This window comes from Rhinatrema bivittatum, chromosome 8 (assembly GCF_901001135.1).
Source record: "Rhinatrema bivittatum chromosome 8, aRhiBiv1.1, whole genome shotgun sequence".
Lineage (NCBI taxonomy): Eukaryota > Metazoa > Chordata > Amphibia > Gymnophiona > Rhinatrematidae > Rhinatrema > Rhinatrema bivittatum.
Window position 1 is genome coordinate 245860511 of NC_042622.1, and position 23181 is coordinate 245883691.

General features: G+C 50.0%; 1 protein-coding gene across 1 annotated transcript in view; it reads left to right on the forward strand.

Annotated features, from left to right (window-relative positions):
- Positions 1-4424: 4424 nt before the first annotated feature.
- The window catches only part of TMEM59L (transmembrane protein 59 like), a 45564-nt gene continuing 26807 nt past the window's right edge, over positions 4425-23181 (forward strand). The window contains exons 1-3 of the mRNA XM_029614449.1: positions 4425-4623; positions 18813-18918; positions 20078-20172. Of these exons, the coding sequence (XP_029470309.1) occupies positions 4444-4623; positions 18813-18918; positions 20078-20172 (381 nt within the window). The 5' untranslated portion in view covers positions 4425-4443. The remainder of the gene's footprint in view (positions 4624-18812; positions 18919-20077; positions 20173-23181) is intronic.

Sequence of the window (23181 nt, forward strand, 5' to 3'; positions counted from 1 at the left end):
TGATCTCTTTTATTCGTATTGGTAAGGATTCTGGCTGCAGAGTTCTGTAGCATTTGGAGGGGTTTGATGGATGAATATGGAAGGCCAAAGAGAAGCGAATTGCAATAGTCGACTTTTGATAGAATAATGGCTTGTAGGACCATCCGAAAATCGTTGAAATAAAGAAGAGGCTTCAATTTTTTTAAGACTTGTAACTTATAAAAACAGTCTTTGGTGGTTGTGCTTATGAATTTTTTAAAATTGAGCTGATTGTCTAGCATGATACCTAGATCTCGAACATGTGGTGAGTGATTTAATATGGGAGTGGATGAGTTGAGTAGGTCAGCTGGGTTTAGAAGTTTGATGTTGATGTCTTGATTGATGATTAGGATCTCAGTTTTGTTGTTGTTAAGAATGAGGCAAAGGCTGGAGAGAAGATGATTGATCTGTTGCAAACAATTGTTCCAGTGAGCCAAGGTTTTTTGTAAGGATTCTGAGATTGGGATGAGTATCTGGATGTCATCCGCGTAGAGATAGTGAGTTAGGTTTAGTTTAGTAAGTAGATGACATAGAGGTAAGAGGTAAATGTTGAAGAGGGTAGGGGAAAGGGAGGAACCCTGAGGGACCCCCCGGTTGGAAGGGATCGGTTGTGATTCTTTGTTGTTAATCTTTACTTTGAATTGTCTATTTGCTAGGAAGGATTTGAACCAGCTGAAGACTGTTCCTTTAATGCCTATATCTGCCAGACATTTTAATAGAGATGAATGGTTGACAGTGTCAAAGGCTGCAGAGAGATCTAGTAGTATCAAAAGATGTGGTTGTTTTTTGTCCATATTAGATAGAATAGAATCGGTAAGAGAGATAAGGAGAGATTCAGTGCTTAACGATTTCCGAAAGCCATACTGGGAAGATACAAGAATGTTGTTTTCTTCCAAATATTCAGATAGTTGTTTATTGACTATCTTTTCCATAATTTTGGCGATCAATGGCAGATTAGCTATTGGGCGGAAGTTAGCTGGATCTGTGGTTGGAAGGTTAGGTTTTTTAAGTAGAGGTTTGAGAATGGCTAATTTAAGTTGGTCAGGAACTAGACCCTGGGAGAGAGAGCAGTTAATGATGTCTGCAATTGGTTTTGATATGGAGTTTCTTATCGCGATGAGAAGGTTAGTAGGAATTGTGTCTAAGGGATGAGATGACGGTTTCATTTTTTTAAGTATGTTTTCTATCTCAAGTGCTGAAGTGGTCTCGAAAGTTTCCAGCGTTGTATTTAGTTGAGGTGAGGTAATGTGAGGGAAAGGGGGATATGAAAAAGATGATGAGAAAGAGATAGTCAGTTTGTCAATTTTATCCTTAAAGTATTCTGCTAGTTCTGATGCTTTGTTGAGTGCTTGATCATCAGGAATGGTAGGAGGTGATGGTTTAGTGAGAGCTGAAACGTAGGAGAAAAGTGCTTTTGAATCAAATATGAAATGATGTATTTTTTTTGAGAAAAAATCTCTCTTTGTTCTCAGTATGGTGATCCTATAAGCATTGAGGGAGGTTTTATAAATAGCTAATGTTGTGGGGGATGGGTTTCTCCTCCAAGTGTGTTCTTTATTTCTTAGCTCTTGTTTAAGCAGCTTCAGTTCTGGGGTGAACCAGGGTTTCCTGTTGTCTGGCGAAGGTTGTACTACTTTTGTGATGGAAGGGCAGGTAATGTCTGCGATCTTTTTGGTGATGTTGCACCATGAGGTGGTGGCTGTAGATGCGTTGGAGAGATCGAGATGTAATAATTCATTAGTGAACTGATTGATGAGAAGGTCTGTAGAACAAGGTTTCCTGAATTGAATAGTGTTTTTTGGGAACGAAAGTGGAGGATGTTGTGAAAGCTTGAAGGTCGTGTTGATGATTTGATGGTCCGACCAAGGGACAGGTGAACATGTGATTGTATTTGTGTTTGAGATGCACTGATTAATGAAAATAAGGTCTAAAGTGTGACCTGCTTTGTGGGTAGGGGCTTTTATAATTTGTGTGAAGCCCATGTAGTTGAGAGCCGAGAGTAGGGTAACACAATTTGGGGATTGTGGTGAAGCATCGACATGTAAGTTGAAATCACCCAGTAAGATGGCAGGTTTGTCTGGGTTGAAGTATTTGGCAGAGAGTTCAATGACTGGTGAAGGGTCAGAATCTAAAGATCCTGGTGGAGCGTAGATTAGGCCAATTTGTAAATGATCAGATTTAAAGAAAGAGAGCTCTAATTTTGATGTGGCATATGAATGTTGTAAAGATATTCTTAGACCTTTCTTGGCTGCGAGAAGCAGACCTCCTCCCTTTCTTTTGGTTCTAGGTATGGAGAAAAAATCATAAAGCTGAGTTGGTAGTTGATTTAACAGAGCTAAATCTGAAGGTTTAAACCACGTTTCTGTGATTGCACAGATATCTGGGTTTACTTCAGTAAGGTAGTCGTTTAAGATATGAGTTTTTTTTGAAAGTGATTGAGCATTGAATAGAGTAAGAGATAACAGAGAAAGGCCGAGGAATTGTGTGATTGGTGAAATCATTATTGGAATTAGCCTTTGATGACGGTTGTAGTGTTGTGGGAGAGGCTTAGTTTGATGTTTACGTTGATTCTTGATGATTGGTATGGAGTATTCGCCATGGCAAACATGGTGATGTATAGGGATAGGGAAACCAAGAAGCATGTTGATCTGTTTGTGTGGTATAGAGAGAATATTAGAGGATTACTCGAGTGCTCCAAAGAAGATGAAGATTCAAGGGCCAGTAAACTGGCTTATTATTGACCCGAAGCTGGCTTTAGGATCAGGGAACACTATCTGTTGAGGTTCCAGGGTTTGTGGAGATTTTGGATTACAATTTCAATTTGTTTTCCTGTTGATGAATAAAGCTTGGGATCTATTCTCGTCTCCCTTACACGAATCAGCTGACTTGAATCTTGTTGCCAATGTAATTTATAGATTTAAAGATGATATGCTGAATTCTAATCAAGGTATGAAAGGAGAATTAAGCAGATAATGAAAAAGAGTATGATCTCAGGGGCTGCACGAAGGGGCGCACAAAGGGGCAAGCCCCTTTGACGCCGGAGAGATGTGAAATTTAAAATCCCTCTCGTCTCCCCGATTGGATGGTAAGTCTGGAGGGAGGGACTTAGCTGTTGTGCTGTGATGCTGTCTGTGCGATCGCAGATCAGGCTCGCCGGGGGGGAAGGGAACAAAAAGGCCTTACCCCGACGGGTCTGGGCGCCGATCGCGCAGGCCTTCCTCTTGCAGCGGCAGCAGAAGCGGTAGCGGTAGCGTCAGCAGCAGCGGCGGCCTCAGGTTGTTATTGTCAGCGGCGCCGGAGAGAGGTGAAATTTAAAATCCCTCTCGTCTCCCCGATTGGATGGTAAGTCTGGAGGGAGGGACTTAGCTGTTGTGCTGTGATGCTGTCTGTGCGATCGCAGATCAGGCTCGCCGGGGGGAAGGGAACAAAAAGGCCTTACCCCGACGGGTCTGGGCGCCGACCGCGCAGGCCTTCCTCTTGCAGCGGCAGCAGAAGCGGTAGCGGTAGCGTCAGCAGCAGCGGCGGCCTCAGGTTGTTATTGTCAGCGGCGCCGGAGAGAGGTGAAATTTAAAATCCCTCTCGTCTCCCCGATTGGATGGTAAGTCTGGAGGGAGGGACTTAGCTGTTGTGCTGTGATGCTGTCTGTGCGATCGCAGATCAGGCTCGCCGGGGGGAAGGGAACAAAAAGGCCTCATGCATAGGAGCCAGTCTTTCTTTAACTATTTAATTTATATTCAGCTTTTTTATCCAAGCACATCAAAGTGGATTGCATTCAGGTACTGCAGGTATTTCTTTATCCCTAAAAGACTGTACCCGAGGCAATGGAGGGAAAAGTAACTTGCCTAAGGTCACAAGGAATGGCAGTGGGATTTAAACCCTGACTTCCCTGGTTTGCAGTCTCCTGCTCCAACCACTAAGCTACTCCTCCATCATACAGTTTACGTTTTGTAGGATTATGTGGTTATTCTGCAGAATATAAATTAAATAGAATATAAATTAAATAGCTAAAGAAAGATTGGTCCTATGCATGAGGCCCCTGATGGAGATTGCTTTGTTGTTAACCGCTCTGAATTGTCTTTTAGGCTCAGAAGGGCCAGATTCGAGTGTAAAGAGCACTAGAAATGTGCCCTGCGGGTGGTGCAACACCTTTGATCTTGACGACATCTTAGGGATATAAGAGCCCTCCTCATCCCCATTCTTAGCCTCCACGGGAAAATGATTCCTACAACTGCCCCCCCCCAAAAACCCCCCCCCCCCCCCCCCAAAAAAAACCCGTGGAGGTAAAATGTATTTTAATTTCTGATAGAAGCGACTGGAGCGCTAAAAAAGCTGAAGATTTGGGTTGAAGCCAGTCGTCCACGGCAGCCTCCCCCCCTCCCCTCCTGTCCCCTCCCAGCGTGCCTCGCGCCAGTGGAAGGTGCAGGGATGGCCGGCGCTCGGTACACGCTCGCTGCCTCCTGCCGCTGCCTCTTCCTCTTGCTGCTGACACTGCTCAGCTTAAACCTGGTCGCCGCCGCCGCCGCTCCCCTAAACACGGAGCGTTGCAGGAGCCGCTGTCGTCGCACCTTTCCGCCCGGGCGGGGAGAGGAGACCACAGCCGCCCGGGTGAGTGGGAGCCCGCAGCGGGATGCGATGGGGTGGGTGGGCGGGCATATTTTGCTGCTTTTGCAGCGAGTCCAAGCCAAATAAATCGATTAAAACGCACGGGGGAGGACCAGGCTAGTAATTCTATCATTTTTATCCCGCCACCTCCGTTTCCTTTAGTTGCACAAGCACGGATGCGATAGTGTTAATCCCTTCCTGCATCCTCTCCGGGAGCATCCTGCTGGAGGGGGGCGGTGATGCCTCCCCCCACCTCCGCTGGGAATTGGTCGATCAGCACCGGGCTCTCTCTTTGTTGGTTGTTGCTATAATAACGGGGGATGGTTGCAATATATGAGCTGCAGGTTACGTAAAGGTTGTAGAACCGAAGGGGCTTGGGGAGGGGAGGGGGCGCTGTGAGATCTCCCGAATGAAACCGAAAAACAATCCAAACTAGGGTCTACTGTACTACAGGGTTTTTCCCATTTGTGATTTTTTTTTTGGCATGTTTTAAGCTAACGCACAATCATTTGCTGCCGCTGCATGGGAAAAAACGAGTGCTCCTCATTGGTAGCCTGTGGGCAACTTGCCTGACTGTAAGGCATCTTTCTAAGCTTTGTTCATTTTTTAAGCGCAGGCCCCCTTCTTCCCTCCCTCCCCCTTTACCACCTCTCTCCCGATTTTGTGTCGTTGGGCAGTAAAAGCTGTTCTGGACCCTGTTTTGTCAGTTTGTATCCAGAGATCAATAGATGGTCATCAGTACGCCAGCCATTTCTCTTTTGCATCCTGTTAATCTCCCCATCTCTAGCTACCTCATCCTTCTACCAACAAAGCTAGTGATCTCAGGGTGCTGTGGCTACGGGCTTCAGAATTATTCTGTTAGGGATGTGGTACCCGGGTGTTGCGCCTGGGTGGCGGTTGTGGACCCTTGGCCTAGGTGGTTGGTGTTGACACTACCCATGAGGGTTGAACCCCCACAGGTCACCAGCGCTAGGAGGCGAGACCTGAGGCGAGCAGACGAAGTATCCAGTCCAAAGGTCAGGGCAGGCGGTGAGCAGGCATAGTGATGTCCAATCTGGTGGTCGGGGCAGGCAGCGAGTAGGCGAAGCGATGTCCAGTCCAAAGGTCAAGCCAGAGAAGTCCGTCGAAGGGAAGCAGGGAGAGAGGTCTGGAACAGGCAGAGGAAGACAGGAACAGGTACTGGAAGGCGAAGACTGAGTCAGGTAGGCAGGAACAGGAAGTAGCACTGGAGCAAGCATTGCAGCACAAGGAACACCGAGAGCAGACTTGTTGCCAAGTCACTGGAGTGACATCAGCTGTGTGTTTTTAAGGGGCAGAGCCCTGATGTCAGCAGGAAGGGCTGATGGCATTTTCCCGCCGTGGGCCCTTTAAATCTTCGCTGAAGGCGCACGAGCCTAAGGCAGAGAATCGGCCAGGGTGGCGCCGGCGGCGTCCTGCACGCCAGAAGGCCTGTGCTGGCGCCAGCAGCAAAGGAGGCCCTCCAGCCTCGGGGAATGGCGCTGGAGGAGGGCCTGGCCAGGGGAACATGGGCCGTGAATATAACACCAGGTCAGTGCATCCAAAACCAAGATTTCTAGTAAGTGGGGGGGGGGGGGGGGGGACGGACAGACATTCCTGCATATGCTCGGTTTTATATACATATCCAAGAACTAAGCCCTGCTCTTCACCATTGGAGACAGGGCTGCTGCCTTCCATTGACCGTTGTGCTATTTTGGTTTGGCAGTTCTTATGGTCATTGAGCAGTCAGAATGCTGAATGGTTGCCTTGGCAAACCTCTGGTGGTGACCTGTTTAAATAGTAAGAAGCCTAAGGACCTCATATCCTCTATGACTCCTCCTCTTTAGGGTATACATATTTGATTTTTTAAAAATATTCTTCCTTTTCTGACATTTCAAAGCAGATTACATTCAGGTGCGTTATATATTTTCCTATCCTCAAGAGAGTTTACAGTCTAAGTTATCTGAGTGTTAAAACTATGCCCTGAAATTCAGCACATTTTAATGCAGAAGCTAATTCTTTAACAACTCCTGATACAGTAAACTAAATGTGGTTTATCTGTGTATAAAATAGGAATTATGCATACAAAAAAATATTTTCTGAGTATAAAATCAACACCAGAACTCTTGTTTCTGTCCATAGACTAACACTAGCATTGGAAACTTTACTCCAGTTCAGACTAGGAGTAAAATTTCCAACATTAAGGCAGCAGGAGATAAGCCAGTATGCCTCTCTGTACTGGGGGGTAGTAGCTGATGCCTTCATTTGTATGGGATTTCCATGTGAGGGTGTTAAGCAGTGTGGGCACATTTTTTGTGTGTACAAAACTCCTTGCTGCATTGGGAGATAAGATGTGTACACAACTGGGGGTGAAATTGTGCCCTGTCCTGAGCTTACTTACTACATCAGTTGGCAGGTGAAAGTGTCTTGCCCAAGGTCACAAGGAGTGGCATCAGGATTTAAACCCTGGCATCCCTGGTTCACAGCCCACTGCTTGCACCACTAGGGCTGCTCTGCTGACAGTCCTTGTGGCCTTGGATGAGTTACTTCACCCTCCATTTGTGTCTATGGGGAAAACCCCTTTAGTGAATCAGATCCTTAAATTGTAAAGCTGCTAGAGACAGGGAAATCCCTACTGTACCTGAATGTAATCTGCGTTTGAAGCATCATGAAAGTTAAAAAAAAAATGTATACCCTAAAGAAGATGAGAGATAGAAAGGATATCATAGATGTTTTAAATACCTGAAGGCCTTTTCAATGAAAGGAAGCTGTAGAGGTGCTCGGCCTCCCAGTATGAAGGGGTAGACTCAGGAACAGTAGGAGGAAATATTTTTTCATGGACAGGATGGTGGATGCTGGAACAGCAGGGACACAACTGGGTCTTGAAACTATTCACAAATGGGACTTCCTATGCTGGATTCCAGTGTTTCATTAATTGCAAATTCTGGTTTGACTGAAAGCTGTTCTGTTGCCTCTGTTCATTTAAATTTATTGTAATCTGCCTTAAGACCAGCTTTGGGATAAAATAAAAAATAATGGCCACCCGGAATGGGTAGTGGAAGTTAAAATGGAAATGGACTTCTTAAAGCTAATAGGATAAGCACAAAGGATCCTTGCTTGCGAAAACTGAAGGGATAGTGGAGGCATGACCTAATAACCCCACAGGTTAAGTGAGGATAACCTGCATAGAACAGAGGCATTTACAACCCCAAAGGAAATGGTATAACTGCATTGGACGACCAAGATGGCATTGGGGTAACCTGCATGAAGTGATCATAGTTAAAATCCAAACTTCAGTGAGCACAGGGGGGCTTGATGTAGGAACAATGGTTCTGCTGGTTTTGGAAGCTGCGTGGATTATTAGAAAGCTTGGTAATAAGACATGGAAGTGGACCTGGGTGTTGGATTTCGTGCTGATCTTGTAAGAATCATGGAGGAAGATGGCGAGGCTTGCAGTGGGCTGCCAGTGACTGCACGTCAACAGATTCTGGGCATGATTGGGACCAATATGGAGGGCAATTATAGGAGAAGAATTGAAAGCTCACATGAGGTGTGAGAGCTAGTTTCTGATTGAGTATGGGATTTTTTTTTTAAAAGTAACACTTTATTATTAAATTGCCAATACATAACGTTGTAGAGCACTTGACACATACAACCCTAAAGAAGATGTTACTGGCTAACAGATATATATTGGAAATGCGAATAGTCCAAGTTTTATAACTCTTATGAGTTCTGGACTCTGCAACCTATTCATTGCTGATTCTCCATATATACCTACCCTCCCTCCCACATCTCCAAGAGTATGGGAATTTAAATGCTTATCTACCCAAGTGGAGTAATAGCAATTGGGCCAACTGGATAGGGACATTTGCCTTCTTTCTGACTTTAAAAGCATGGCAGCAGAGCATGATGTGAGTTGGAATTAGCATGGGACTGCTAAATGTGGCAGATGGCTAGGAGCCATTGCATTCCCCACCATGCCTCTGTTCCTTCTCACCCCCCTCCGGTATGTAGAGCCTTTCTACATATCTGATGATAAACGATAGTTCTGTGACCAGTGACCGAGAGTAGGGCGGCTAGGCACAGGCGCCAGCTGCAGTGGGCTCCGCTGGACAGGAGTTTTCTCCTACCATTTGCTGACGGATGACCAGTGGTCGCCCAGGGAGTCTTGACTCGGCCGGCCTATTACTTCTACTGGAAAAAACAATATGAGAATATAAAAAAAAATGGTGGGGTTCATCTTAAAAACCTTTACAGTGGGCTTATAGAGTCAAAGTTTGTGCCTTCAGATGTTTAAGAGCATTCATGATTAAATTATTGATGTTGGCGGGCCACATGTGTTTTTCTAGGACCGCTTCATTCTCTTCCCTTCCAAAATAAAGAAGATATATATTTTTTTAATTAAACATGCAGAGAGAAATACAATCTTAAGCGTAGTTGGGGTCCGAAACCCTCCTGGAGCTGGTTTACGACACCCGCTGACTCTGCTCATGTATGGAGGCTGTTCCTTAGACAGTGAAGTGCAGGGTTTTACCTAGGAAAATGAGAAATATTGTATTAAATGTATTTACTTTTCCTTTTTTTGCACAAAATATTAATTGGAAGTCGGTGGGTGAAGGAAGGGAGGGGTTGTTTCTTGCTAAGATACTCGCATCCATAGTAACGAGGTAGATGAGGCCAGTCGGCCCACTTTCTATCTGTGTTGCTAAGGATATCTCTCAGCTGTCAGCCATACAAGTTTGAGATCTCTGCTTTGGTTTTCTTCCTTTCTTGGTCCTCTAACATTCTGGGTAGATGAGCATCCAAGCCCCTATACTTAACCCCACCTTTCCCCAGTCTTGTTATTCTTCTTCTCCGTATCTGTGCCAAGCATCCTTACATGTTGTCATGGTTTTGGTTCCTACCAACGTTGCTGGTGGTTTTTCCAGGCTTCTACCACCCTCTCAGAAAAGAGGCATTTTCTTGAGTTTCCTCCGAACCTTCCTCCCTGCAACTTCAGATCATGGCGTTTTGTCCTTGAATCTTCTCTTCTATGGAAAATTGCATCTTCCCTTATTATATTGAAGCCTGCTAGCATTTGAATGTTTCTATCATTCCCCAATTCCTTCTTTCATTCTCAGAGTACATTTTAAGTTCCTTCAGCCTCCCTGGATAGAATTCGAGGTGCAGGTCCTGTATCATTTTAGTAGCCTTTTCTTTGAACCACTTCTCTCCTGTTGGTCTTATTTATTTATTTAAAAAATGTTTATGTGTTACCATCCCATATTCTGGGCTGCTAACATGTAAACATTCATAGTAATATAAACATAAAACATAAATTACAATAAATTAAAAAAGATAAAACAAATATTAATATAAAAATCACATCACATAAAACAATTATTAAAACATACGGAGGTTGATATTCAAACGCCATTTAGATGGATAAGGTAATAGTTATCCATCTAAAAGGCTTACGTGGCTATATTTAACCCTTATCCAGCTAGAATTTAGGATAAGAAGGGGGCATTCCAAGGGTGGGCAGGAAGCATTTTGGGGCTGCCCAGAGTTAACACTGATACTAACTTTGGTTACCAGGTATATTCAGCTAACTAGCCAAGCTGCATAGTTGTTGCGATTCCCCCTGCTGCTGCGCTGCAGGAGGTCTCTTACCTTCCTCCAGGGGCCGCTCTGAAGCCAGGGCCTCGCCTGCGCATCATCCAGGACTTGCTCAAGGGCCTGAGAGGCCTAGCTGCTCCTGAGGCATGCCGGTGGCTTGCAGCCTCAGTGTTTGGACTTCCTGTTGGGCGACGCCCTTCCCTAGGGGCTGGCCCGCAGCTCTCTACCCTAGTTATAGGACCAGCGGTGGGCGGTCCTGGCAAGCTCCTCCCAGGGAGTTGCCTTCTACCTCCAGTATTTAAGGACTTTCTGTTCACTGTGTCTTGGCCTTCGGATTGAGTTACACAGTTGCCTGTGGCCTCTCCTGATCCTCTGTGACTCCGACTCCTGCTTGTCGTCAGTCTGCCTTGACTCCGGTCCGTGACTCCGACTCCTGCTTGTCTTCAGCCTGCCTTGACTCTGGTCCGTGACTCCGACTCCTGCTTGTCTTCAGCCTGCCTTGACTCCGGTCTGTGACTCCGACTCCTGCTTGTCTTCAGCCTGCCTTGACTCCGGTCTGTGACTCCGACTCCTGCTTGTCTTCAGCCTGCCTTGACTCCGGTCCGTGACTCCGACTCCTTCTTGTCTTCAGCCTGCCTTGACTCCGGTCCGTGACTCTGACTCCTGCTTGTCTTCAGCCTGCCTTGACTCCGGTCCGTGACTCCGACTCCTGCTTGTCTTCGGCCTTCGATCAGGCATTACAGTTGTCTGTAACCTTGCCAGTCCAGGTCCTCCATGTTTCCTGATGTCTGCCTAGATGTGTTTCCTGATGTCTGCCTTGACGTGTGCCTGTTGTCTGCTCCTGTTCCTGCCAGCCGAAAGGGCTTCGGATGTGAGTATCCCAGCATCGGAGTTCCTGTTCGCCTGGGTCTTCCCCGCGCCCTCCTTCTCAGCGTGGTCCGCGACCAGCCTTCCTAGGCTGTGTAGGGCGCGTCTGGGACAGGGTGGTCCGCGACTCAGTCCCACGGGCGGGCTGAGTAGGGCGCCCTGATGGACAGTGCAATGTTCCCGTCCAGCCTTGTCTTCAGTGTCTGCTTCAGCCCTTGTCCGGATGTCTACCTGTCTCTGCCTTGACCTGGTTCCTGAGCCTTCTGTCCTGTTGGGCCCTGGAGTGGCCAACAGGAGGGATTCGTCCCACGGGCTCTTGAGCTTCTGCCAGCCGAGGGGGCTTCGGATGTGAGTATCCCAGCATCTGAGTTCCTGCTCGCCTGGATCCTCCCTGTGTCTCGCTGCAGCCCTTGTCCTGATGTCTCCGTCTTGCTTCAGCCTGCTTCTGCTCCGTTTGATGTCTTCTGTTTAAGGATTCCGTCTGCCCTCGCCTCTGTCCGGCCTGCTGCCCATTGCCGTTCCCTGCGGCAGGTCCGAAAGGGCCGGGAACAGTCGGAGGACCGTTCATTAGTCAACTTCCCCCGTGTTGGCTACCATGGGCATGCAGGTCCGGCTGAGGGTCGGACTCCCTGCTTCCGTTCCTGCCTGCCTGGCTCACCTCCCACGGTGTGGCCTTGGGCTCCTCCTGGGGTCCTGCCGTGGCCCAAGGGCTCACCACCCGCCCGAGACGACCGCGCCTGCGCGCGCTCGTAACAATAGTGGCTGAAAATGGACCTAAAAATGTCAAATATCAACTAAAATACAGATCTGAGTTATTCCTAAAACACCTTTGCTTTAATGAAAATTGTTAGTTGTATTAATAAAATTCCAATTGAAATAAATGAATTTTTAATTGCTTCTTGAACATCCTAATGCATTTTTGCTTCCGTAACACTATAGGTAGACTCTTCCCAAGCAAGGGGCCTGCTACTGAAATTATTTTCTCCCTAGACTCTCCAAGTCAAATTGTTTTGTGATTAGGAACATGTAAAAGGCACTGACCTTCTGATCTCAAGCTTCTTGTGGGCTGGTGAATCATTAGTAAGATACTAATGCATAAAGGAGATCCCTGATTAAGTGCATTATGGATCATGACCAATACCTGATAATGTATCAGATATTCCGCTGGAAGCCAATGCAGATCATTCAAAACTGGAGTCACATGATCAAACCTTAAGGTCCCTGTGAGAATGCAAGCCGCAGAAGGTTTGGCTTCCAGAGCTAAGCACAATGTTCCCTGTACGTACCTGGATCAGTCCAGACCGTGGGTTATGTCCCCATTCCAGCAGATGGAGTCAGCCAAAGCTTTGAGGGGGCGTCACCATAAGTACTACTACCCCCTCTGCAGGAGTTCAGTATCTTCTGACTCCAGCAGATGCGAGTAGGGGAATCTGGGCTTGCTCCCGATTACCTGTAACCATTGTTCCCTTGCTTGGGTTTTTCTTCTCTGGCTATTATATTTAGTTGTTTTGGATCAAGTTTGTTCTTTAAAAAAAAAAAAAAAAAAGTTAATTGGTTTAATTGGAGAGGCGTGGCTTCCTTTTGGTGCTGTCTCTCTGTCTCTCTCTCTCCTTTCCCGGCGACTAGGCTGTCCACCGGGGTAAGTTGTATTGGTTTTTGCTGTATTTTTCTTTTGCAGCTTATTTGGACGCGGCGGCCGGTGGAACCGGCCTCCCAGCGTTTTCTCCCTCTCCCGCGGCCATCTTGCCGGCTCCTCGTGGGCTGCAGCAGGGAGCAGGGAGCTCTTCTTTGGCGGGTTGTGAGGCCAGGAAGGCCCCCCCGCGGCCTCGTGGCCTGCAGCAGGGAGTAGGGAGCTCTTCGGCGGGTTGTGAGGCCAGGAAGGCCCCCCCGCGGCGCTGTTTTTCAGCCGGCGGGCAGTGCAGGCCGATCGGGCCCCCCCCGCACCGGCGTTTCTCCTCTCGGCCCCCCCGAGGCTTTCTGATTTTTTTTGCCTGCCTGCTCCGTTTTCGCCAGCGCTCCCGATGCCGCGGCCGTTGCGTTGTTCGGCCTGCGGCGATCCGGGATCGTGCATTTCGCGCGAAGGGATCTGCGCTCTGTGCCTCCCCGGGGGGGAAGGCACGTCGCGGTCCCGGGACGATTTTTCCTTTTTGGCAGGCTTGCCCGGGAGGTGCGGGCCGGCCCCTCCCCCATCCTTGGCGGGAACGGCGGCCATATTGCATTCCCTGCGCCCTGAGGGGACTCAGGCAGCGCGGGAGGACAGGGATTCCTCCAAGGGTTCCCCCCCGAGCTTGTTGCAGGAACCGGATCTGGTGGACACGGGTTCCACGGCGCCCCCCCCCCCACCCCACCGGGGCCCCCTCGGGTAGGCCGGGGCTTTCCCCGGAATTTATACTGCTGAGGCACACTGCATATCTACAGGGCCTAGACGCCCCCGCGGGTCCGCCCCCCGCTAAGGCCCGCGGCCCTCGTCTCCCCCTCAGGCCCCCCCCCGTCCTGGCGGGAGTGGGGGCCCCCCAGCCTCCCGCCCGCAGCCGGCTTCCCGTGGGAGTCGGAGGCGGGGGGCCGGGCCCAGCGTCCCCGGGGCCGGACCTGGTGGATTTGGCGCAAGGGGACTCCTCGGCAGAGTGGGACGACCCGCTCACGCTGCGTCTCTTACAGCGGGAAGAGCTGGAGGAGCTTATCCCGCAAATCATCCAGGAGTTAGACCTCGATCCACCGCCGAATCCACCAGCTCCCGTAGCGCCCGCTGTCGTCACTTCGGCTAAGAAAGGTGACCCGGTGCTGGCAGCCCTTCGTCCGAGGGCTCGGGCTTTCCCCATCCACGAGTCGTTCCTGCAGCTCCTCACTAGGGAATGGGACGCTCCCGAGGCTTCCCTCAAGGTCAGTTGTGCTATGGAAAAGCTGTATCCGCTGCCGGAGGATTTTCTGGATCTCAAGGTACCGAAAGTGGACTCTGCGGTGTCGGCAGTCACGAAGAGGACAACCATACCTGTCACGGGTGGCGCAGCCTTACGGGATGCGGGCGGTGATGTGCAGCTCGCTAGCGCAGAGGGCGAGCCTCCTCTGGGTGCAACAGCTTCTCACCTCTCAGGTTCTGCCAGCCGGAGAGGCCGCCCAGGCGGATCGGCTGGAAGCTGCGGTGGCGTATGGGGCTGATGCCTCCTACGACCTGTTTCGGGTCCTGGCTCGATCAATGGTCTCGGTAGCGGCGGATACGTCCTCCAAGTCGAGCCTGGGGTCCCTGCCTTTCAGGGGTAAGCTCCTGTTCGGGGAGGACTTGGACCAGCCCATCAAGTCCCTGGGGGAGAACGCGGTCCATCGTCGGCCGGAGGACAGGTACCGGCCCTCCAGGGCGTTCTCGTCTTCACGAACCAGGGCCAGGGCGCAACGGCGCTACAGGAATTACAGGCCGGCGGCCCCCAGGTCCTCCGCCACCAGGTCACAGCCCTGGTCGCACTCCTTTCGCGGGCGCAGGCCCGCGCGTCCCGCCTCCGGATCAGGGCAGCCCTCTCCTAAGTCCTCCCAATGATGTTCGGCTCGCCCACTCCATCGTCCCCAGGATTGGAGGGCGGCTGGCATTCTTCTACGAGGAGTGGGCGCGGATCACTTCGGACCAGTGGGTCCTGGATACCATAGAACACGGCTACGCGTTGGGAATTTGTCCGCGCCCCGCAGGGAAGGTTCATCTTCTCCCCCTGTGGCTCAGCCTCCAAGCGAAGGGCGGTGCAGTCGACACTGGACCGTCTTCGGGAGATAGGAGCCATTGTGCCCGTGCCCTCCGGAGAGGTGGGCTTGGGCCATTATTCCATCTACTTCGTGGTTCCAAAGAAGGACGGCTCCCACAGACCCATCCTGGACTTGATGGAAGTCAACAAATCCCTCCGGGTGGTCCGATTCCGGATGGAAACACTGCGCTCGGTGATTGCGGCAGTGCATCGAGGGGAGTTCCTGGCCTCCTTGGACCTGACGGAGGCCTACCTTCATATCCCCATCCGTCGGGAGCATCATCGGCTTCTCCGGTTCAAGATTCTGGACCAACACGTCCAGTTTGTAGCGCTCCCGTTCGGATTGGCGACGGCACCGCGCACCTTCACCAAGATCATGGTGGTCGTGGCGGCCGCCCTTCGGAAGGAGGGTATTCTGGTTCATCCTTACCTGGACGATTGGCTCATTCGAGCGAAATCTTTCACACTTGGTCAGGCGGCGGTGTCCAGGGTAATACAGTTCCTGCAGTCCCTGGGATGGGTAGTGAACTTCTCCAAGAGTTCCCTCGTACCCTCACAGCGCTTGGATTTTTTTGGGGGCGACTTTCGACACTCGTCTGAGCGCGGTCTTTCTACGACAGGACAAGGCGCTTGCCTTGCGGGAACACATACAGCGGTTCTCTGCGTTACCAGTTCCCACCTCATGGGACTACCTGCAGCTCCTGGGGGTGATGGGCTCCACCATCGACATGGTCCCGTGGGTGTTCGTTCACCTCCGGCCCCTCCAAAGGGCCCTTCTATCCCGCTGGAAACCTCTCTCGCAGGACTACCAGGTGCTCCTTCCCCTTCCACAGGTGGCCAGGAACAGCTTCTGCTGGTGGATGGATCCGGAGAATCTGGCTCGCGGCGTGTCCCTCGATCTCCCACATTGGGTGGTGGTCACCACCGATGCCAGTCTCGTAGGCTGGGGGGTGGTCTGCGAACGCAGCTCTGCGCAGGGGACGTGGTCCACGGAGGAGACTAAGTGGTCCATCAATCGTCTGGAGACCAGGGCGGTCAGACTAGCTTTGCGCCACTTCCTACCACTCCTACGGAATCGGGAGGTTCGGGTCCTATCGGACAACGCGACCACGGTGGCCTACATCAACCGGCAGGGCGGCACTCGCAGTCCACAGGTCGCGCTCGAAGCAGCCATGCTGATGCAGTGGGCGGAACGACATCTGGTCCGTCTGGCGGCCTCGCGCATCGCGGGCGTGGACAACGTCCAGGCGGATTTCCTCAGTCGCCAGCGCCTGGACACCGGGGAATGGTCCCTCTCCGAGGCGATGCAGCTGCTTGTTCGCCGGTGGGGAACTCCCCACATGGATCTAATGGCGTCCGCGCAAAACGCAAAGGCTCCCCATTTCTTCAGTCGAAGAGAGCGAAGAGCAGAGGGTGTGGATGCTCTGGTGCTCCCGTGGCCGGACCATCTTCTTCTCTATGCGTTCCCGCCATGGCCTCTGGTGGGAAGACTACTCCGCAGAATAGAAGCTCATCGGGGACTCGTGATCTTCGTCGCACCAGAATGGCCACGGAGACCCTGGTTTGCGGACCTTCTCCAACTGGTGATCGACGGCCCCATCCGCCTGGGACATCTCCCTCGCCTCCTGCATCAGGGCCCGGTATTTTTCGACCAGGCAGAACTCTTCTGTCTTGCGGCCTGGCTTTTGAGAGGCAACGTCTCCGCCGCCGAGGTTACCAGGAGGCGGTAGTGTCAACGCTCTTGCGTTCCAAGAAGACTTCGACGTCGGCGACCTACGTTCGGGTCTGGAAGGTTTTCGAACTGTGGTGCACCGACCAGAACTCGAGACCCACAAAGGCTTCGGTTCCTCAGATCCTTCAGTTTCTACAAGCGGGGGTAGACAAGGGGCTCGCCTATAATTCACTGCGAGTTCAGGTGGCCGCCCTTGGGTCGCTCCTGCGCGACAGGGGCTCCCTGCTTCAGCACCCGGATATTATGCGTTTCCTCAAGGGTGTCAAGCACTTGCGACCTCCGGTCCGGGAACCTTGTCCCGCTTGGAGTCTTAACCTCGTGCTCCGCTCTATGTCGGAACCTCCGTTCGAACCATTGCGCAATGCGACGATTAAGGACCTCACTCTCAAGACAGTGTTTCTGGTGGCCATTTGCTCTGCTCGACGCATCTCGGAACTGCAGGCCCTGTCGCGTAGAGAACCCTATCTCCGCTTCTCTGACTCCGGAGTTTCGCTCCGCACTGTTCCCTCCTTCCTTCCGAAGGCGGTGTCTGCGTTCCATGTGAATCAGACGGTGGAACTGCCGTCTTTCTCGTCGTCTGAACCAAGGGCTCTCCGACTTCTGGATGTCAAGCGCGCTCTGCGTATCTATCTGGAGGCTACGAATGAGTTCCGGACTTCCGACCATCTCTTCGTACTTTGGTCCGGTCCTCGGAAGGGTTCCCAGGCCTCAAAGACGACCGTGGCCCGATGGCTGAAAGCCAGCATTGCCGCTTCTTACACTGGGGCGGGGCGGACTCCCCCGCCCGGCATCGGGGCGCATTCTACGCGTTCGCAGGCGGCTTCCTGGGCGGAGACTCGTTCGGTCTCCCCACAGGAAATCTGTCATGCGGCCACCTGGAAGTCGTTACATACGTTCTCGAGGCACTATCGTCTACACCTCGCCTCTTCTGTCTCTGGGCATTTTGGCGAGCAGGTTCTCCGAGCAGGCCTCGCAGGACCCCACCCGGTTTAGGGAAGCTTGGGTACATCCCACGGTCTGGACTGATCCAGGTACGTACAGGGAAAAGAAAATTATTACTTACCTGCTAATTTTCGTTCCTGTAGTACCATGGATCAGTCCAGACGCCCACCACTTTTGGGTTGTAATCCTGCTCAGCTGTCTTCTATGGGACGATAGTGATCATTCCTGTTTTTCACAATTTCTCAGTTCTCACTGTATTTCGCAGTCCCTTTTGGGGTTGGCGCGCTGTATTCATGTCCTCCTACCCGTTGGTGGGAGGGTTACAGTTCATTCTTTGGTTGTGCGGCTGTTTGTTGCCGTTCACTTTAAACTTGATCCAATACGGGGGTTTGTTTGTTTTCTCGGGCTTTGATATACTCGATACTGAACTCCTGCAGAGGGGGTAGTAGTACTTATGGTGACGCCCCCTCAAAGCTTTGGCTGACTCCATCTGCTGGAATGGGGACATAACCCACGGTCTGGACTGATCCATGGTACTACAGGAACGAAAATTAGCAGGTAAGTAATAATTTTCTTCTCTCACACAACGGCACAATGACTCACACAACGGCAATAGTGCCTCCTTTTTTTCCTGCTGGTGATACCTCTACTTACATCACTGGTCATGCTGCTAGCATTCCCAGTTGCTTTATTACACTGATTGGAGACCTTGAGGTCATTTGGGGTGGTTATTGCTACAACTCCTTAGCCCCATCCTTGTGGTTTTTTTTTTTTTTTTTTTTAAGAATCTCCTTCCCTGCGTTTCCTCTTTGGTCAGTCTAACTCTCTTCCTGTCTGTGTGAGGTTCCTGTAAAGATCAGCGTGGCAGACCCCCCCCCTCACCTGGACTGACTTAGGTCCTTAAATATCGAATGCAAAATGAGCTTCTAAATATGTGAAACAGTATCATCCCCTCGGAGATAAAGCACAGATGAGTGCACAGGGTGGGGATCACCCCTTCAGTTCTGTATCCAGTGCAGATAGATGGTTTTCCTGGTGGGGCCCGGCTGTGCAGAAGAAGATGGGCCAGTGTGATTGCTGGCCCTGGAGGGGGAGTTCCCTGGCTGATATGGTGCTGCTGACCTGCAGGATACCTGGGTTGATATCTGCAGCGGCGTTACCTACCGATGGAGCAGGTACCGCTGAGGAGTCTGAAGAGAGGTGCCTGTCTTTGGGTTTGACAGCTCTCTCTGTGTCTCAGAGGGCTCCTGAGTGTATTGTGCTGGGCGGGGACATTTTTTGGTTTCTCTGTCTGTTCTGGTGGCTCTGAAGCTTCCTGTTTCTCTCTGCAGGAGGGTGCTCTTGAAGCCTGCTACAGAGGATGCGGGCTCTTCTCTATCTGCCACTTTGTGGATGTGAGCGCCGAGCTGAATGACACTAGAGCTGACTGCGAGTCAGGTAAAGCTCCCCGTACCGGATCTCTTTGGTGCTTTTTTTATCTTCTTTCTTTATTTGCCCACTCTGTTCCCGTCTCGGCTGGAGGGGTTTGCTGTGGTCTGCTTCTTGTCCTGGGATGGCTGATTTAGCTGCCTCTCTTAGGAACGGAGGGCTTCCTCCTCCTGAAAATTATTGCAGTGGTTTAAGAGCGGTGTGTGTGTGTGTGGGGGGGGGGGGACGGGGGACGACACCCAGATGTACAAATATTTTCCCCAGTTTCTGTACATAGAACAAGATGCTTTGTCGGTCTGGCCCTAAAACTGATGTGATCTGTGGTACCGATCCCAATATTTGGGGCTTGCGGTATTGCTCATTCTACACCCCAGAATTTTTTTTAATGCTACAGAATGAAAAGAAGGGGGAAGAAAATACATTTTCAGCGTGACCATTTGAAGCATTGGGAGGTTGGGGTTTGACTCTGCTGTTCTTCCCCACTCCTTTTCGCCTCCACCTCAGTCAGAACCAACTTTGCAATTACCCAGGTTTTCCTGTAATTTCATATTTCTCTCCCCCTCCCCCAACGGACTATGACTGCCCCCAGAGCCTGGTACTTGTGCCAATAGGTGTCGCCATTGGTTGATGGTTGTGAACACTGCCTCCATGCCATCCTCAGCAATATTCCCTCTAATTTTGGAAAGGCTGCACGTGCAAACTTTTTCTTGTGTGCAGCTTTTTATAAGCTGAGTTCAAATTAGTGTGCTATGAACCAGGGTAATGCAAATACTGGGATTTCTTGAGCACAATATGTTTTGCTGTATGTGTGGGGGTTCACGACCTGTGTGTATGCCCACAGCTGAGAGGGAACAGTAATCCCCAGCCCGGGCCAACCGGGGAACAGAAAACCCAACCTTGGAATCGAACCCGGGTCAATGCCACCTGGGAACATACGGTGCTGCCACCAGGCCGGCCGTGTGATCATCTGAATCTTGACCCACTGTCCAGGCATCTGAAGAAGGGACCCGTGCCTGTGTCCACCACTATCTCTGGGCAGTTCATCTATCAGTCCAATAAAAGGTGTTGCAGTTTGCAAAGACTTATTGATTTCTTCGGTGTACATGGACATTTTTCTGTGGGTTCCCTCAGACCACTGTTCATTTGACGTCTTGTTTTGCTTTTCCAGCCTGCCTGGAAGCCTATGCCGTGGGACCAGAGCAGACTGGATGTACCACAGGCTGCAGACATCAGCTGCCTGAGCTCCAGAGCGGGCAGGGCAAGGTGAGCGGGTATCAGACTTATTTCTTTATTGATTTCACAGGTTCAAGTTGACTACAACCTGAACATTTGGATTTCATCTTGCTATGGCTCGCTTGACTTGAGCCCGCAAACCGTTTAAAGTCAGTAAATGGACATGTGTTCTTTTGTTTTCATTAAATATCAGTTTAATTTCTTTTGGTCCATTTTAATTTCATTTTTGATTCCGTGCCGGTTTCGGTTCTTTTTTTTTTTTTAATTTATAATTTTTATTGTAATGCTTCAAAAAGATAAAGCAAACATATCATGGCCCGTAGGCTTATACCTCATCAAGTATCAAGGACAACCTTCCAATTTTATAAACTAATTCCCCTTACTTCCCTCCCCACTTCGTGCTGTTTTCCTAAACATCAAATTATACAAAGGATCGCGGATAACAAATAACCTTAACTAATAGCAACATATACAGAAGTACACTCAGGAAAGACCAATAATGATGCAAGAGGTAGGTATAAAAGGAACCAACATGCATATCGGTGTTGTTCTTGTTAGTGCCCTAGGTTACCGGCCATAGGGGTGCTATACGTAGGATGTGCCTGCCTCCAGGTTAAGTAGTGCATCCAAACCTTATGAAGCTTGTCCATCCTGTGTTGTTTGGCCACAGTTATTTTATACATTGTGCAAGTTTTGTCCAATCTCTTCAGGACCTCCTGAAAGGTCGGAACATATGGTCTTTTCCAAGAATAAGCAATCTCCATTCTCACTGCAATACAACAATGCTGAATAAAAGTGTGGGTGTGAGGAGGGAAATCCTCATCATGCAAATAGAGGAGTGCATGTGTTATGACTAAGTGGATGGATGTTTTTAAAATGTCTGAAAGGAAAATACCTAATTGCAGCCAGGTGCTTTGAATATGTTTGCAATCCCTCCACATATGTTGAAAAGAGCCTGGTAGAGAGCAATTACGCCAGCATAACCCACTAATCTGAGGATTGAACTTGCATAGTCGAGTGGGCGCTATGTACCATCTAAATAGTATTTTATAGCTATGCTCAACTATATAAGAGGAAATTGAAACAGATTTGGTCTTCATGAATATCAGAGGCCATTGTTCTTCAGAAAGTGATATATCCAAGTCTTGTTCCCAGGCAGTTACATGAGTGGGTTTGGTCTTTAACTGAGTATTCAGTAATTTATAAATTTTTGATATCAGACCCTTTACCAACTGAGATTGGGTACAATATCCCTCGAAAAGGGATCTCCTAGAGGGCAGTTGGGATTGCCTCTGCAAGGAGGCTATGAAATGAGCTGTCTGGAGGTATGTTAGAAATTCAGATGGTGGCAAATCATGTGCGACCTGCAGATCGGCAAAGGGAATTATTTTATCATTTGGCAGGAAAGGGGCGGAGAGGACATGCATGGAGTAAAAGTGGTATTATGGAAGAGAGCAGATGAGTAGAAGTACGAGGCCAAGCCTACCAATTTATCCTTCCATGTGGACCAAACATTCAATGTGTGTCTAGTAGTGGGAGTTAAATTAGGACACGGGCACCAAGTGTGCCTGGACTGCCAAAACATAGCTTGCAGTGGCATGTCTCCTGAGTGTTGTGTTCGTCACTGCTCGACGCCTTCACTCCACTCTTTTTACCTCTGTGGCAACTCCATCTGGGTCTGATGGAGGGTTAGCTGCCGCGGCGTCTTTTTGCCGTCTCCCTCCAGCGTCCCCGGACTGGCACGACACTGTGGATCCGCCATGTTGCCTGATGTAGGGCGTGCGTGCGCACGCTCTCCGATTGATGTACCAGCAAGGGCGCAAACCTCGGGGGCGTCCTCTGAGATGACGTCATCCGCTTCCAATATAAAAGGTCTCAGTATTTGCTAACGAATCGAGTTAGCAAGGAAACGCAAGGGATTCGTTCCAAGCTACTCTGCCTCCTCGGACTTACCAGGGGTACTCGCTCCTCGGGGGCCTCGCTCTCTTTTCTTTATTTCAGATTGCAGATAGGAACCGGTACTCACTCCTCGAGGGCCTAACCCTTTCCAGCTACTGAGCCTCCTTAAGACCTTATGTGAGTTTTGTCATCCAGTTCTGGCTATGAACACAGCATACCCTGTCCTCTCACTATATTCAGTTTCTCTACAGCTCAGCAACACTGGGATCGCTGTTCCAGTTCCTGAGGGACTTCAGCCCTGCCGGGCATATCAGCTCACTACTGCCACCTCTGGTGGTTCTACTAACCTATCTAATAAAAGAACTATCTGTGTCTGTCTCCATACTCAAGCCTAGCCGGTGGTCCCTCTCAGGATATACTCCTGGGGGTGCTGTCATCTGCCATCAGCCCAAGGATCCACTTATCTACATTCCTTTACAGCCGAGTGCCCTCTCCAAGCACTCCACTGTTAACAGATTGCTACTCCTTCCCATCAGGAGTCTTCAGCAACAGATCCATAACAGATTGCAACTCCGCAGCCTATACCTTAACAGATTGCTAACTCCTCACGGAGAACCCTAACAGATTGCTAACTCCTCCCTCTACAGGAGTCGATTCATAACAGATTGCTAAACTCCTCCTTCCCCAGGAGCCTAAGCATAACAGATTGCTAACTCCTCCCTTCTACAGGAGCTGAGCATAACAGATTGCTAACTCCAGTGGATCCGGCTTTAAATTGGAGAAGCAGTACTCCTGGGAATCCAGCTTAAGGTATGGGATGTCAGTAACCCCATGGACCCGGCACACCTCTCCTCTTTGCAGGCTATACCGGGCCTGGCTCAACGCATCTCAGAACAGCAAGAAACCTTGGAGAAACTTACTGCAGCATTCCATCAGCTTCACACACAGATGATACAAGGCACAGCTTCTACACAAGAAGGTTAGTTACAGGAGGTAACTTTAAAGACTGCTGTTCCACTGGCTGCTCCTAATCACTTCTCCGGAGAACTCCAGAAGACGCGGGGCTTTTTGAACCAGTGCAGCATGCATTTCACCTTACAGCCTTCATTGTTTCCCACGGGCCTCTCTAAGACCACCTAC